Here is a 14,851-nt window from a genome sequence, read left to right as displayed (position 1 = left end):
ACATTTCTACTTGAATTAGTACCAATATTTGATTATGTGAAGTCCTCCTGGCATGTGGACACTGGGGAACGTATTCATAAAGCAACATCTCAAAGTAGAATTTCTGATCTAGGATCAGTTTTGCCTTTGAAACCACCGGCACAAATCATCGGCTCAGCTAAATGAACTAGTGCCCAGTTGAAACCAGTTGTTTTATGAGTGTAATGGCTGTTCTTTGAGTAGTGTGTAACAAATCAAATAAAACTGTATTTGTCACATGCGCCGAATACAACAGGTGTAGACCATACAGTGAAATGCTTATTTACAAGCCCTTAAGCCCTTAAGCCCTTAACTAACAATACAGTTTTAAGAAAATATACAAAAAAAGTAAGAGATAATTAAAGAGCAGCAGTAAATAACAATAGCGGGGCTATATACAGGGGGTACTGGTACAGAGTCAATGTGCGGGGGCACCGGTGTCGAGGTAATTGAGGTAATATGTACATGTAGGTAGAGTTATTAAAGTGACTATGCATAGATAATAACAGAGAGTAGAAGCAGCGTACCGGGGGGGGTGGGGGGGGGCAGAGTCTATTTAGGAACCTCTTGGACCTTGACTTGGCGCTCCAGTACCGCTTGCTGTGCGGCAGCAGAGGCAACAGTCTATGACTAGGGTGACTGGAGTCTTTGACAATTTTTAGGGCATTCCTCTGACACCGCCTGGGATAGAGGTCCTGGATGGCAGGAAGCTTGACCACGGTGATCTACTGGGCCGTACTCAGTACCCTCTGTAGTGCCTTGCGGTCGGAGGCCAAGCAGTTGCCATACCAGGCAGTGATGCAACCCGTCAGGATGCTCTTGATGATGCAGCTGTAGAACTTTTTGAGGATCTGGAGTTGTGCCTGGCCGTGCAGTCATGAGTGAACAGGGAGTACAGGAGGGGGCTGACCACGCACCCCTGAGGGGCCCCCGTGTTGAGGATCAGCGTGGTGGATGTGTTGTTACCTACCATTACCAACTGGGGGAGGCCCGTCAGGAAGTCCAGAATCCAGTTGCAGAGGGAGGTGTTTAGTCCCAGGGTCCTTAGCTTATTGAATGAGCTTTGAGGGCACTATGGTGTTGAATGCTGAGCTGTAGTCAAATGAATGGCATTCTCACATAGGTGTTCCTTCGTCCAGGTGGGAAAGGGCAGTGTGGATTGCAATGGCGATTGCATCATCTGTGGATCTGTTGGGGAGGTATGCAAATTGGAGTGGGTCTAGGGTTTCTGGGATGATGGTGTTAATGTGAGCCATGACCAGCCTTTCAAGGCACTTCATGGCTACAGATGTGAGTGCTACGGGTCGGTAGTCGTTTAGGCAGGTTACCTTAGTGTTTTTGGGCACAAAGACTATGGTGGTGTGCTTAAAACATGTTGGTATTACAGACTCGGAAAGGGAGAGGTTGAAAATGTCAGTGAAGACACTTGCCAGTTGGTCAGTGCATGCTTTGAGGGCACTATGGTGTTGAACGCTGAGCTGTAGTCAATCAATAGCATTCTCACATATGTGTTCTTTTTGTCCAGGTATGAAAGGGCAGTGTGGAGTGCAATAGAGATTGCATCATCTGTGGATCTGTTGGTGCTGTATGTAAATTGCATGCTCGGAGTACACGTCCAGGTAATCCGTCTGGCCCTACGGCTTTGTGAATGTTGACCTTTTTGATATTCTTAATCACATCGGCTGCGGAGAGTGTGATCACACAGTCGTCCGGAACAGCTGATGCTCTCATGCATGTTTCAGTGTGACTTGCTTCAAAGTGAGCATATAAGTTATTTAGCTCATCTGGTTGGCTTGTGTCACTGGGAAGCTCTCGGCTGTGCTTCCCTTTGTAGTCTGTAATAGTTTGCAAGCCCTGCCACATCCGATGAGCGTCGGAGCCGGTGTAGTACGATTTGATCTTAGTCCTGTATTGATGCATTGCCTGTTTGATGGTTCATTGGAGGGCAGAGCGGGATTTCTTATAAGCTTCCGGGTTAGAGTCCCGCTCCTGGAAGCGGAAGCTCTACCCTTTAGCTCAGTGCGAATGTTACATGTAATCCTTGGGTTCTGGTTGGGGTATGCACTCCCGTTCCAAGATGGCGTAGCTGTCGGACATCTGTTTTGCTCGTCACGTCCCTTGTATATATCGTTTATTTCGCATATATTTCGTATATATTTTTTAAAATGTTTATTCTCAATTTCCATCTACGGACTGAACATACTGTCCTGCAACCCGCCTCACCCAATGTGGTACGGATCAGCAATTGTTTTATACTTTAGAACCCGGAACCCCCATCAGAAGTTAGCCAGCTACCTAGCTACTAGCTAGTAGTCAGTTAGCCACTGCTAGCGGTCATCACCGTTAACTCGGACATCAGCCAATCTCAGCCCGGTCAATTCCTGCCAGTCTGCACAGCGCAATATCAACCCAGAGCATATCGGACTGCTTTTTTTCTACCACATTTCCGGATTCCTACCGCAAGCTCTGAACCTTTACACCGGATCATTAGAGCTAGCTAGCTGCTATCCGAGTGGCTACTCCTGGCTAATGTCTCTGTCCCGAAGCAAGCACCAGTTAGCCAGGAGCTCGACTGGAGCTAGCCCATCTTCCGGCTAGCCGAAGAGATCCATCAGCCAATTCCTGGGCTACAATACCTCTTTTGCCAATTGGCCTGGACCCTTTACTGCCGACACAGAGCCCCGCCGATCCATCATGACTGGTCTGCCGATGTAACCGTCCAAGGGGGTTTCAACAGGCTCTTCTGTTGCGACGTCCCCCGGAGGTCTATCTGCTAGCCTGTTAGCCCTGGCCTGCTAGCTGTCTGAATTCGCCGTGTCTCCAGTTCGCCTAGCTACTCACTGGACCCTATGATCAAATCAAATCAAAGTGTATTTGTCACGTGCGCCGAATACAACCTTACAGTGAAATGCTTACTTACAGGCTCTAACCAATAGTGCGAAGAAAAAGGTATGTGTGTGTGTGTGTGTGTGTGTGTGTGTAGGTAAGTAAAGAAATACAGACACCGATTAGTCAGGCTTATTGAGGTAGTATGTACATGTAGGTATGGTTCAAGTGTCTATGCATATATGATGAACAGAGAGTAGCAGTAGCGTAAAAGGAGGGGTTTGCGGGAGGTGGGACACAATGCAGATAGCCCAGTTAGCCAATGTTCAGGAGCACTGGTTGGTCAGGCCAATTGAGGTAGTATGTACATGGATGTATGGTTAAAGTGACTATGCATATAAGATAAACAGAGAGTAGCAGCAGCGTAAAAGAGGGGTTGGGGGGGACACACAATGTAAATAGTCCGGGTAACCTGTTCAGAAGTCTTGTGGCTTGGGGGTAAAAGCTGTTGAGAAGCCTTTTTGTCCTAGACTTGGCACTCCGGTACCGCTTGCCATGCGGTAGTAGAGAGAACAGTCTATGACTGGGGTGGCTGGGGTCTTTGACAATTTTTAGGGCCTTCCTCTGACACCGTCTGGTGTAGAGGTCCTGGATGGCAGGCAGCTTTGCCCCAGTGATGTATTGGGCCGTACGCACTACCCTCTGAAGTGCCTTGCGGTCAGAGGCTGAGCAATTGCCGTACCAGGCAGTGATGCAACCGGTCAGGATGCTCTCGATGTTGCAGCTGTAGAACCTTTTGAGGATCTGAGGACCCATGCCAAATCTTTTTCGTTTCCTGAGGGGGAATAGGCTTTGTCGTGCCCTCGTCACGACTGTCTTGGTGTGTTTGGACCATTCTAGTTTGTTGTTGATGTGGACGCCAAGGAATTTGAAGCTCTCAACCTGCTCCACTACAGCCCCGTCGATGAGAATGGGGACGTGCTCGGTGATCCTTTTCATGTAGTCCACAATCATCTCATTAGTCTTGGTTACGTTGAGGGATAGGTTGTTACTCTGGCACCACCCGGCCAGGTCGGCTACACATGCCTCTCCCTAATGTCAATATGCCTTGTCTATTGCTGTTTTGGTTAGTGATTATTGTCTTATTTCACTGTAGAGCCTCCAGCCCTGCTTAATATGCCTTAGCTAGCCCTTTTGTTCCACCCCCCACACATGCGGTGACTTCACCTGGCTTAAATGGTGCCTCTGGAGACAAAACCTCTCTCATCGTCACTCAATGCCTAGGTTTACCTCCACTGTACTCACATCCAACCATTCCCTTGTCTGTACATTATGCCTTGAATCTATTCTTCCGCGCCGAGAAATATGCTCCTTTGACTCTTTGTTCCGAACACACTAGACGACCAGTTTTTATTGCCTTTAGCCGTACCCTTATCCTACTCCTCCTCTGTTCCTCTGGTGATGTAGAGGTTAACCCAAGCCCTGCCTCCCCCAGCATCACTCCTATTCCCCAGGCGCTCTCATTTGTTGACTTCTGTAACCGTAATAGCCTTGGATTCATGCATGTTAACATTAGAAGCCTCCTCCCTAAGTTTGTTTTATTCACTGCTTTAACACTCTCCGCCAACCCAGATGTCCTAGACGCATCTGATTCCTGGCTTAGGAAGGTCACTAAAATTCCTGAAATTTCCATCCCTAACTACAACATTTTTCGACAAGATAGAACTGCCAATGGGGGCGGAGCTGCAATCTACAGAAGAGATAGCCTGCAGAGTTCTGTCATACTATCCAGGTCTGTGCCCAAACAATTTTAGCTTCTACTTTTAAAAATCCACCTTTCCAGAAACAAGTCTCACCGTTGTCGATTGTTATCGACCCCCTTCAGCCCCCAGCTGTGCCTTGGACACCATATGTGAACTGATCACCCCCATCTATCTTCAGAGTTTGTACGCTTAGGTGACCTAAACTGGGAAATGCTTAACATCGCGGCCATCCTACAATCTAAACTAGATGCCCTCAATCTCACACATATTTTCAAGGAACCTACCAGGTACAACCCTAAATCCGTAACCATGGGCATCCTCTTAGATATCATCCTGACCAACTTGCCCTCTAAATACACCTCTGCTGTCTTCAACCAGGATCTCAGCGAACACTGCCTCATTGCCTGCATCCGTAATGGGTCCGCGGTCAAACGACCACTCCTCATCAAGGTCAAACGCTCCCTAAAACACTTCAGCGAGCAGGCCTTTCTAATCGACCTGGCCCGGGTATCCTGGAAGGATATTGACCTCATCCCGTCAGTAGAGGATGCCTGCTTGCTCTTCAAGAGTGCTTTTCTCACCATCTTAAATAAGCATGCCCCATTCAAAAAATGTAGAACTTAGAACAGATATAGCCCTTGGTTCACCCCAGACTTGACTGCCCTTGACTAGCATAAAAACATCCTGTGGCGTTCTGCAATTGCATCAAATAGCCCCCGCGATATGCAACTTTTCAGGGAAGTCAGGAACCAATATACTCAGTCAGTTAGGAAAGCTAAGGCTAGATTTTTCAAAGAAAAATTTGCATCCTGTAGAACTAATTCAAAAAGTTTTGGAACACTGTAAAGTCCATGGAGAATAAGAGCACCTCCTCCCAGCTGCCCACTGCACTAAGGATAGGAAACTCTGTCACCACCGATAAATCTACGATAATCAATCATTTCAATAAGCATTTTTCCATGGCTGGCCATGCTTTCCACCTGACTACCCCTACCCCGGCCAACAGCTCAGTACCCCCTGCAGCAACTTGCCCAAGCCCCCTCCCCCACCCCGCTTCTCCTTCACCCAAATACAGACAGCTGATGTTCTGAAAGAGCTGCAAAATCTGGATCTCTACAAATCAGCTGGGCTAGACAATCTGGACCCTCTCTTTCTAAGATTATCTGCCAAAATTGTTGCAACCCCTATTACTAGCCTATTGTACCTCTTTCGTATCGTCTGAGATCCCTAAAGATTGGAAAGCTGCCGTGGTCCCCCTCTTCAAGGGGGAGACAATCTAGAACCAAACTGTTATAGACCTATATCCATCCTGCCCTGCCTTTCTAAAATCTTTGAAAGCCAAGTTAACAAACAGATCACCGACCATTTCTAATCCCACCGTACCTTCTCCACTATGCAATCTGGTTTCCGAGCTGGTCATGGGTGCACCTTAGCCACGCTCAAGCTCCTAAACGATATCATAACCGCCATCAATAAAAGACAGTATTGTGCAGCCGTCTTCATCAACCTGGCCAAGGCTTACGTCAATCACCACATTCTTATTGGCAGACTCAATAGCCTTGGCTTCTCAAATGACTGCCTCGCCTGGTTCAGGCTAACTACTTCTCAGATAGAGTTCAGTGTATCAAATCGGAGTGTCTGTTGTCCGGACCTCTGGCAGTCTCTATGGGGGTGCCACAGGGTTCAATTATCGGGCCGACTCTTTTCTCTGTATATATCAATGATGTCGCTCTTGCTGCTGGTGATTCTCTGATCCACCTCTTCTGAACCTCAGAACGAGCTTCAACGCCATACAACACTCCTTCCGTGGCCTCCAACTGCTTTTAAATGCTAGTAAAACTAAGTGCATGCTCTTCAATTGATTGCTGCCCGCACCCTCCCGCCCGACTAGCATCACTACTCTGGACGGTTCTGACTTAGAATATGTGGACATCTACAAATACCTAGATGTCTGCTTAGACTGTAAACTCTCCTTCCAGACTCACATTAACCATCTCTAATCCAAAATGAAATCTAGAATCGGCTACCTATTTCGCAACAAAGCATCCTTCACATGCTGCCAAACATACCCTCGTAAAACTGACTATCCTACCGATCCTTGACTTTGGCGATGTCATTTACAAAATAGCCTCCAACACTCTACTCACCAAACTGGATGTGGTCTATCACAGTGCCATTCGTTTTGTCACCAAAGCCCCATATACTCCCCACCACTGCGACCCGTTTGCTCTTGTTGGCTGGCCCTCACTACATATTCATCGCCAGACCCACTGGCTCCAGGTCATCTATAAGTCTTTGCTAGGTAAAGCCCAGCTTTATCTCAGCTCACTGGTCACCATAGCAACACCCACCCCTAGCACTCGCGCCAACAGGTATATTTCACTGGTCATCCCCAAAGCCAACTCTTCCTTTGGCCGCCTTTCCTTCCAGTTCTCTGCTGCCAATGACTGGATTGAATTGCTAACATCACTGAAGCCTTATATCTCCCTCTCTAACTTTATGCATCTGCTGTCAGAGCAGCTTACCGATCACTGTACCTGTACACAGCCAATCTGTAAATAGCCCATCCAACTACCTCATCCCCATATTGTTACTTATCCTGTTGCTCATTTGCACCCCAGAGTCTCTACTTGCACATCATCATCTGCACATCTATCACTCCAGTGTTAATGTTAAATTGTAATTATTTTGCCTCTATGGCCTATTTATTGCCTTACCTCCATACTCTTCTACATTTGCACACAATGTACATTGATTTTTCTATTGTGTTATTGACTGTACGTTTGTTTATGTGTAACTCTGTGTTGTTGTTTTTGTCGCAATGCGTTGCTTTATCTTGGCCAGGTCGCAGTTGTAAATGAGAACTTGTTCTTAACTGGCCTACCTGGTTAAATAAAGGTGAAATATATATTTTTTAAATGTACGTACAGTCACTGTGGGGATGACGTCCTTGATGCACTTATTGATAAAGCCAGTGACGGATGTGGTGTACTCCTTAATGCCATCGGAAGAATCCCGGAACATATTCCAGTCTGTGCTAGCAAAGCAGTCCAGTAGTTTAGCATCTGCTTCATCTGACCACCTTTTTGTAGACCGAGTCACTGGTGCTTCCTGCTTTTATTTTTGCTTGTAAGCAGGAATCAGGAGGATAGAATTATGGTCAGATATGCCAAATGGAGGGCGAGGGAGAGCTTTGTACGCATCTCTGTGTGTGGAGTAAAGGTGGTCTAGAATGTTTGGTCCCTCTGGTTGCACTTTTAACATGCTGATAGTAATTAGGTAAAGGTGATTTAAATTTCCCTGCATTAAAGTTCCCACCACTAGGAGCGCCGCCTCTGGATGAGCGTTTTCCTATTTGCTAATGGCGGTTTATAGCTCATTGAACACAGTTTTAGTGCCAGCAGCGGACTGTGGTGGTATGTAGACAGTTACTTAAAAATACAGATGAAAACTCTCTAGGTAGATAGTTCGGTCTACAGCTTGTCATGAGATACTCTACCTCAGGCGAGCAAAACCTTGAGACTTTCTTAGATATCGTGCACCAGCTGTTGTTCACATATATGCATAGGCCCCCACCCCGTTTCTTACCAGATGCTGCTGTTCTGTCCTGCCGATGGAGTGTATAACCCGCCAGCTGTGTGTTCTTAATGTCATCGTTCAGCCACGACTCGTTGGTAGAATATACATGCTTTCAGCTCGTCCCCATTTATTTTCCAGCGATTGAACATTAGCTAGCAGGACGGAAGGCAAGGGCAGATTAGCCACTCGTCGCCTGATCCTCACAAGGCACCCAGATCTTTTTCCACAAAATCTGTTTCCTTATCCAGCGAATCACGGGGATCTGGGCCTGGTCAGGTGTCTGTAGTAGTATATCCCTCCCTTCCGACTCATTGAAGAATAACTCTTCATCCAGTTTGAGGTGAGCAATCGCAGTTCTGATGTCCAGAAGCTTTTTTCGGTCATAAGAGATGGTAGCAGCAACATTATGTACAAAACAAGTTACGAACAACGCGAAAAAATAAACAAAATAGCATGGTTGGTTGAGAGCCGATAAGACGGCAGCCCTCCCCTACGGCGCCATCGTGATTGCTTCATCTGTCCTCTCTGTGTTGCTGTGTAGTTGGCAGATATGTGTGTGAGAAATGGTCTGCCAGAGGAGAGCAAAGGAAGGACAGAGACTGACTCAGGTAAGACCACAGACACACACCTGACATAATATAATATGTCATTTAGCAGACAATTTTATCCAAAACAACTTAGTCATGCGTGCATCCATTTTTCGTATGGGTGGCTCTAGTGGAAATCGAACCAACAATCTTGACATTGCAAGCGCCGTGCTCTACCAACTTAGCACCTGTGCCCACACTCATGTGTCTGTGTGTGTGTTCCAGAGTCAAGGATCCTGTTTGAGCCAGGGACAGAGGAAGAGGAGGATGTTGGAGAGGACTGTAACCGCCTAACCTTTTTCCCTGTCCTGACTGAGACTACTGCACCTCTCACTGAGCCCTTCGCCCCAGCGTCCACCACCCCTGAGCCCTGCTCACATACACACACCTGCAGCCACACACACATCGTACTACAGGAGCTGGAGCCTGAGGAAGAGGTGAGTGTGTGTGTGTGTTTGTGTGTGTCTTGTTGTATACTGGTTAAATAATGTATTTTTAGCAACCAGAAAAATACATATTTATCATGTTTTAATCAGATCTGACCAGATATCAACCAAAATGTGACGTCGTTCCCATGAGGTCTTGATCTTGTCATAAAAAAGACGTCTTTAACATGTTGTAACAAAGACCAGTTGGTTGTAATCCAGTATGACGTCTTCTCAACCAGAAAGGTCCCACACTTTGAGAGAGATCTATATTTTTTATCATCCAGATAGTCTATGGGATTCCAATACCTCCCATCTGCTATCAGAATCTCATCTGTTATAGTTAGTTTATTGTGTGTGTGTTTGTGTTAGTCAGTGGTAACCCTGTGGTAACCCAGGGCCGTTTAAAGCTCAGACAACGAGCAGAGTGTTTTACTAATGTTTCTGACAGAAGAATTAACAAAAAAACAGTAGGAGGTTGTATCAACTGTCTCTCAGCTAGCTGGCTGATGTGGCTGTGTGTCCTGATGAGCTGTTGTCAGATACACAGGCGTTTACACGCTTATTAATCCAGGAGCACTATTCTTAGAGCCACCGCCCTCCCACACACACACACACACACACAATCTTTGGCATGATTAGACTGCCACTGCCGATAGTGTGATTATGATGGTAATGTTTCTTGGGAGAAATCAATGGTGTGACATTAGCATCTCAATCAATAAGAACCCTCCTATCCTCCACTTCACTCCTCCACTGCTCTCTCTCTCTCTCTCCTCCACTCATCCACCTCTCCTTCTCTTCCCTTCTATTTTCCACTCATCCTTTCCTCAGTTCACCTGATGTCCTCCTCTTTTCTTCCCTTTTTCCTCGTCTCCCTCCATTAGTTGAATCACATCAGCTTGATAATTCATTGTCACTTTAGTTAGGGTCTCTGTAGGTTGTAGGCATATTATTGTGGGGTGTTTTTCTGTTGGCAATAAATATAAGTTTTTTTCTACATCAATTACACTGTGTGAGCGTGTGTGTGGTGTGTGTGTGTGTGTGTGTGTGTGTGTGTGTGTGTGTGTGTGTGTGTGTGTGCGTGCGAGCACTCACTTGCTCGTGTTTGTTCAGTGTGTTCAGACGAGAGGCTCTGATCACTTAGCAGGTTTCCTATTGTGTGTGTGGCAGTGATTAATTTCCCTAATAATCACTAGGCCCCTCTTTCTCCCAGTGTGTGTGATTTGATTAGTATTCATTCTGAGAGGCCTGTGGGTGCGTTGTTGCCCCATATGGTTTTTGGGTGGTGGGTCCCTTGGGGCCGAGAGAGGGAGAGAGACAGGGAGGGGCAGGTGCACACACACATGCATGCACACACTCACGCACAGTGGTAAATGAGGGGAGACAATAGAATTAGTCACACATAATCACACTCGTAGCAGTGACTGTCTTCAGAGTCACACATAATACAAGCATCAGGGTCCATTCAGGCTCTGAGTCTAGCTGGAGCACCGCCATCTTGGTGAAAAGGGGGACAGTTTCTCTCTTATCTATCAATCAATGTTAATAATCTGAATAATGAAGTGGTGACTGTGTCGTTTTAATCACGATGAAGACGTGTGATTAAAATGATCAATCATGTGCAGCCTGGAGTGGTGATGATGTCTTTACATCCCATGGGAGCATAAGAGTAGACATGGGCTGGGTTTCATGGTTTACACATTACTTTTTGAAACTTTACAATGGAACATCTCTGGTTACTTAATGCATACACCTCTCCTCTAACTGACCTAAATAACTTGTAAACCTAAGTGTATGTACCAGTGGAGGCTGCTGATGGGATGATGGCTCATAATAATGGCTGAAACAGAGCAAATGGAATGGCATCAAACAATGTGTTGGATATAATTTATACCATTCCACTAATTCCACTCCAGTCATTAACATAAGCCCATTCTCCCCAATTAAGGTGCTACCAACCTCTTGTGATATGTACTGATATGTGTGTATGTTTGTGACTGGTGGATGCTGCTGGGTGTGAATGTGATATTGGGGAATTACAATGGAAATGTAAGACAAGTTGCTGAGGTGGAAACCATATTAACAGGTCATGTTAAAGCAAAGTCAACCAGCAGAGTGTTTTAATAATGTTATTAAATTAATAAAAAAAAAACAGTAGATAGTTGTATCAACTGTCTCCTAGCTAGTTGGCGTGTGTGTGTCCTGCTGAGCTGTTGTCAGATACACAGGCATTTACACGCTTATTAATCCAGGAGCACATCACCCCCCCCCCCCCACACACAATGTTTAGCATGATTAGACTTCCACCGCCGATAGTGTGATTATGATGGTAATGTTTCTGGGGAGAAATCAATGGTATGACATTAGCCTCTCAGTCAATAAACGATTAAGTTGAAACTCTAGTGGGAGTAAACTCCACACGATTCAAGGTATGAATCTTACCTAATGAAATCCATGGCGGGTGGTACTGTAAAAAGTCTATATTTTACCCCATGTTAACTATTAAGGCCGATAACTGTAGATGACCATGTAGCTTTATTGATCTCGGGGAAATGTAGCGAAACAAGGTAGCTTTATTCACGTCAGGGGAATTTAGCAAAACAGGGTTGCTTTATTTACGTCAGGAGAATTTAGAGAAACAAGGTTGCTACATTCGTCTATGAATCACATAATTATGCATAGTATTGACGTCAAATAGAACAAACAAGGACACGGATGGTTTGGGATGTTGTGAGATTCTCTCTGATGTTCACAGATCGACTGGTGCTATGCGATTTAGGATATCAGGACCTGCTTGGTCAAAGCAATTGTAACAGTAGAGCAAAGGATCGCAATAATGGAAAAATGAATGGCTGTAGTGTTGCCGTAATAATGAGTACCTGAGGCATGGAATGCTAAGGCGTAAATGTATGAAAGCGTGTATTCTTATTTAAAATTGATGTAGTTCTGTCCTTGTGCTGTGCTTGTCTATTAACCCCCTAAGGACGATGTCTGCGCCCCCATGGAAATCTAATTAGCATAACAAAAAAAATCCCCATCAAAATTTCAGTTTAAGCTAGAGATATCTATTTTGCATTGAATGCGTCTCAATCAACCACATCCTCCTAGGTCACACTTCCGCATCTGCGGTGAAAGGTGACAGAGCTAGAGCAATGTTTGTCAGACCATTAGACATCCCGAAAATCGGTCTTCTCACAAAATCATCTGTAGCATCCAAATGTTTTGACAAACTATTACCCCTCTATGGAAAGATGAGACTCTCACGAACACAATGGTGTTCTCCATTTTGCTCTATGAACCCCACAAGCGTCTTGGGACGTACATACAGTTTGGGCTATACACTAATACGACTCTCATGAACACATACGTCAGTTGTTTTGCTCTAGGACACCCACAGGCCTCACAAGACTTGTCTGAAGGTCCCCTGGTACCAGTTGAAAAAATGAATGGAAGTACTGTATATACATGTTTAGTGCCAAAAATAAAGGGTTAAATACATGTAAAAAAATATATAGAAGTTTCCTGATCTTTCTTGTATCTTTCAGATATAGGACAGACACTTCAGAACTATCATGATGTAACACTGATTGTGAATATAACCTTTATTTAACAATATAACCTTGACTTTTCATTTACAATTATGATCTGTTGTGTCCGCTCTCCCCCAAGGTTAAAGCGAAGGTGTGTGTGGTGGTGGTCAGTGGGCTGTCTGTAACAGAGGGGCTTCTGTTGTTTGGGACAGACAGCCTGTACATGTGTGAGGGCTTCACCCTAACCCCCGCAGGAGACGTCTGCTGCAGAAAACACCACCCCACTGGGTACTGTGTGTGCGTGGGTCCGTACGTGTGGCTGTGTTTGTGAGAGAGAGAGATGAGTTGGACAATGTCTGTGTGTACTTACATATAGGGAGGTTACATACTATACTATTGAATATGAATCATTATGAACTGTTGTTCACACCCCGTGTCTCTCTTTCCCCCAGTGTGCGTGACGCGTTCGTTTCCAGTATGTTGACTAAAGACATATCTTCATCCAGCCCCAGCTGCAAACGATGGCCCTACCAGGACATAAGAGATGTCCGCTTTATGCGTTTCCTTCTAGAGGTGAACTTACACGGCACCTAATTCCCTATATAGTCTAATTTTTGGAGTAAAATGTTAAAACGTATATATTTCTCCGTCTGCATGTTGGTGTGTTTCATGTGTCTATTAGAAAGTTGTTGCAATGTTGAAGAAACGTTTCCCGTTTTCTGACACCTCAGGAAAATGCGCTGGAGATCTTTATGCAGAACGGATACTCTACTTTCCTGGTTTTCTTCAACAAAGACCATGTGTCTGCTTTTAAAAGGTAAGAGATGGAGAGAGATATGAAAACATGGAGAGAGAGATGGAGAGTGTGGCTTTATGGGACAGGTTTGATTTACTTTTTCTTTCTCTCGATCTCTCTGTTTTCCATTCTTACTACTTTCTATAGGCTGTGTTCAGTGGTGCCAGCATTGATAGGTAGAGGGGTTGCTGAGGTCATAACTAATGCCAGGTGAGTGTGGACACGTACACAATAGGTACAGTTGAAATTGGAAGTTTACATACACCTTAGCCAAATACATTTAAACTCAGTTTTTCACAATTCCTGACATTTAATCCGAGTAAAAATTCCCCGTCTTGGGTCAGTTAGGATCACCACTTTATTTTAAGAATGTGACATGTCAGAATAATAGTAGAGAGAATGATTTATTTCAGCTTTTATTTCTTTCATCAAATTCATAGTGGGTCAGAAGTTTACATACTCTCAATTTGTATTTGGTAGCATTGCCTTTAAATTGTTTAATTTGGGTCAAACGTTTCGGGTAGCCTTCCACAAGCTTCCCACAATAAGTTGGGTGAATTTTGGCCCATTACTCCTGGCAGAGCTGGCGTAACTGAGTAAGGTTTGCAGGCTTCCTTGCTCGCACACACTTTTTCAGTTCTGCCCACAAATGTTCTATAGGATGGAGTTCAGGGCTTTGTGATGGCCACTCCAATACCTTGACTTTGTTGTCCTTAAGCCATTTTGCCACAACTTTGGAAGTATGCTTGGGGTCAGACCCATTTGCGACCAAGCTTTAACTTCCTGACTGATGTCTTGAGATGTTGCTTTCAATATATATACATACTTTTCCTTCCTCATGACACCATCTATTTTGTGAAGTACACCAGACCCTCCTGCAGCAAAGCACCCCCACAACATGATGCTGCCACCCCCGTGCTTCACGGTTGGGATGCTGTTCTTTGGCCTGCAAGCCTCCCCCTTTTTCCTCCAAACATAACAATGGTCTTTATGGCAAAACAGTTATATTTTTGTTTCATCAGACCAGAATGAAGGTAGGCCTTGAAATACATCCACAGGTACACCTCCAATTGACTCAAATGATATCAATTAGCCTATCAGAAGCTTCTAAAGCCATGACATCATTTTCTGGAATTTTCCAAGCTGTTTAAATGCACAGTCAACTTAGTGTATGTAAACTTCTGACCCACTGGAATTGTGATACGGTGCATTATAAGGGAAATAATCTGTCTGTAAACAATTGTTGGAAAAATGACTTGTGTCATGCACAAAGTAGATGTCCTAAACGACTTGCCAAAACTATAGTTTGTTTACAAGAAATTTG

The 14,851-nt window shown here is 45.0% G+C and overlaps 1 protein-coding gene across 1 annotated transcript in view; it reads left to right on the top strand.

The window, feature by feature from the left end:
- wdfy4 (WDFY family member 4) overlaps positions 1–14,851 on the top strand; it is a 171,972-nt gene that overhangs the window by 84,441 nt on the left and 72,680 nt on the right. Inside the window, exons 41-46 of the mRNA XM_038990764.1 lie at positions 8,728–8,794; positions 8,999–9,210; positions 12,871–13,019; positions 13,184–13,304; positions 13,463–13,548; positions 13,675–13,737. Coding sequence (XP_038846692.1) covers positions 8,728–8,794; positions 8,999–9,210; positions 12,871–13,019; positions 13,184–13,304; positions 13,463–13,548; positions 13,675–13,737 — 698 coding nt within the window. The remainder of the gene's footprint in view (positions 1–8,727; positions 8,795–8,998; positions 9,211–12,870; positions 13,020–13,183; positions 13,305–13,462; positions 13,549–13,674; positions 13,738–14,851) is intronic.

This window comes from Salvelinus namaycush, chromosome 4 (genome assembly GCF_016432855.1).
Source record: "Salvelinus namaycush isolate Seneca chromosome 4, SaNama_1.0, whole genome shotgun sequence".
Lineage (NCBI taxonomy): Eukaryota > Metazoa > Chordata > Actinopteri > Salmoniformes > Salmonidae > Salvelinus > Salvelinus namaycush.
Note: the sequence above shows the minus strand (reverse complement) of the source record. Positions and strands in the feature narration are given on the sequence as shown.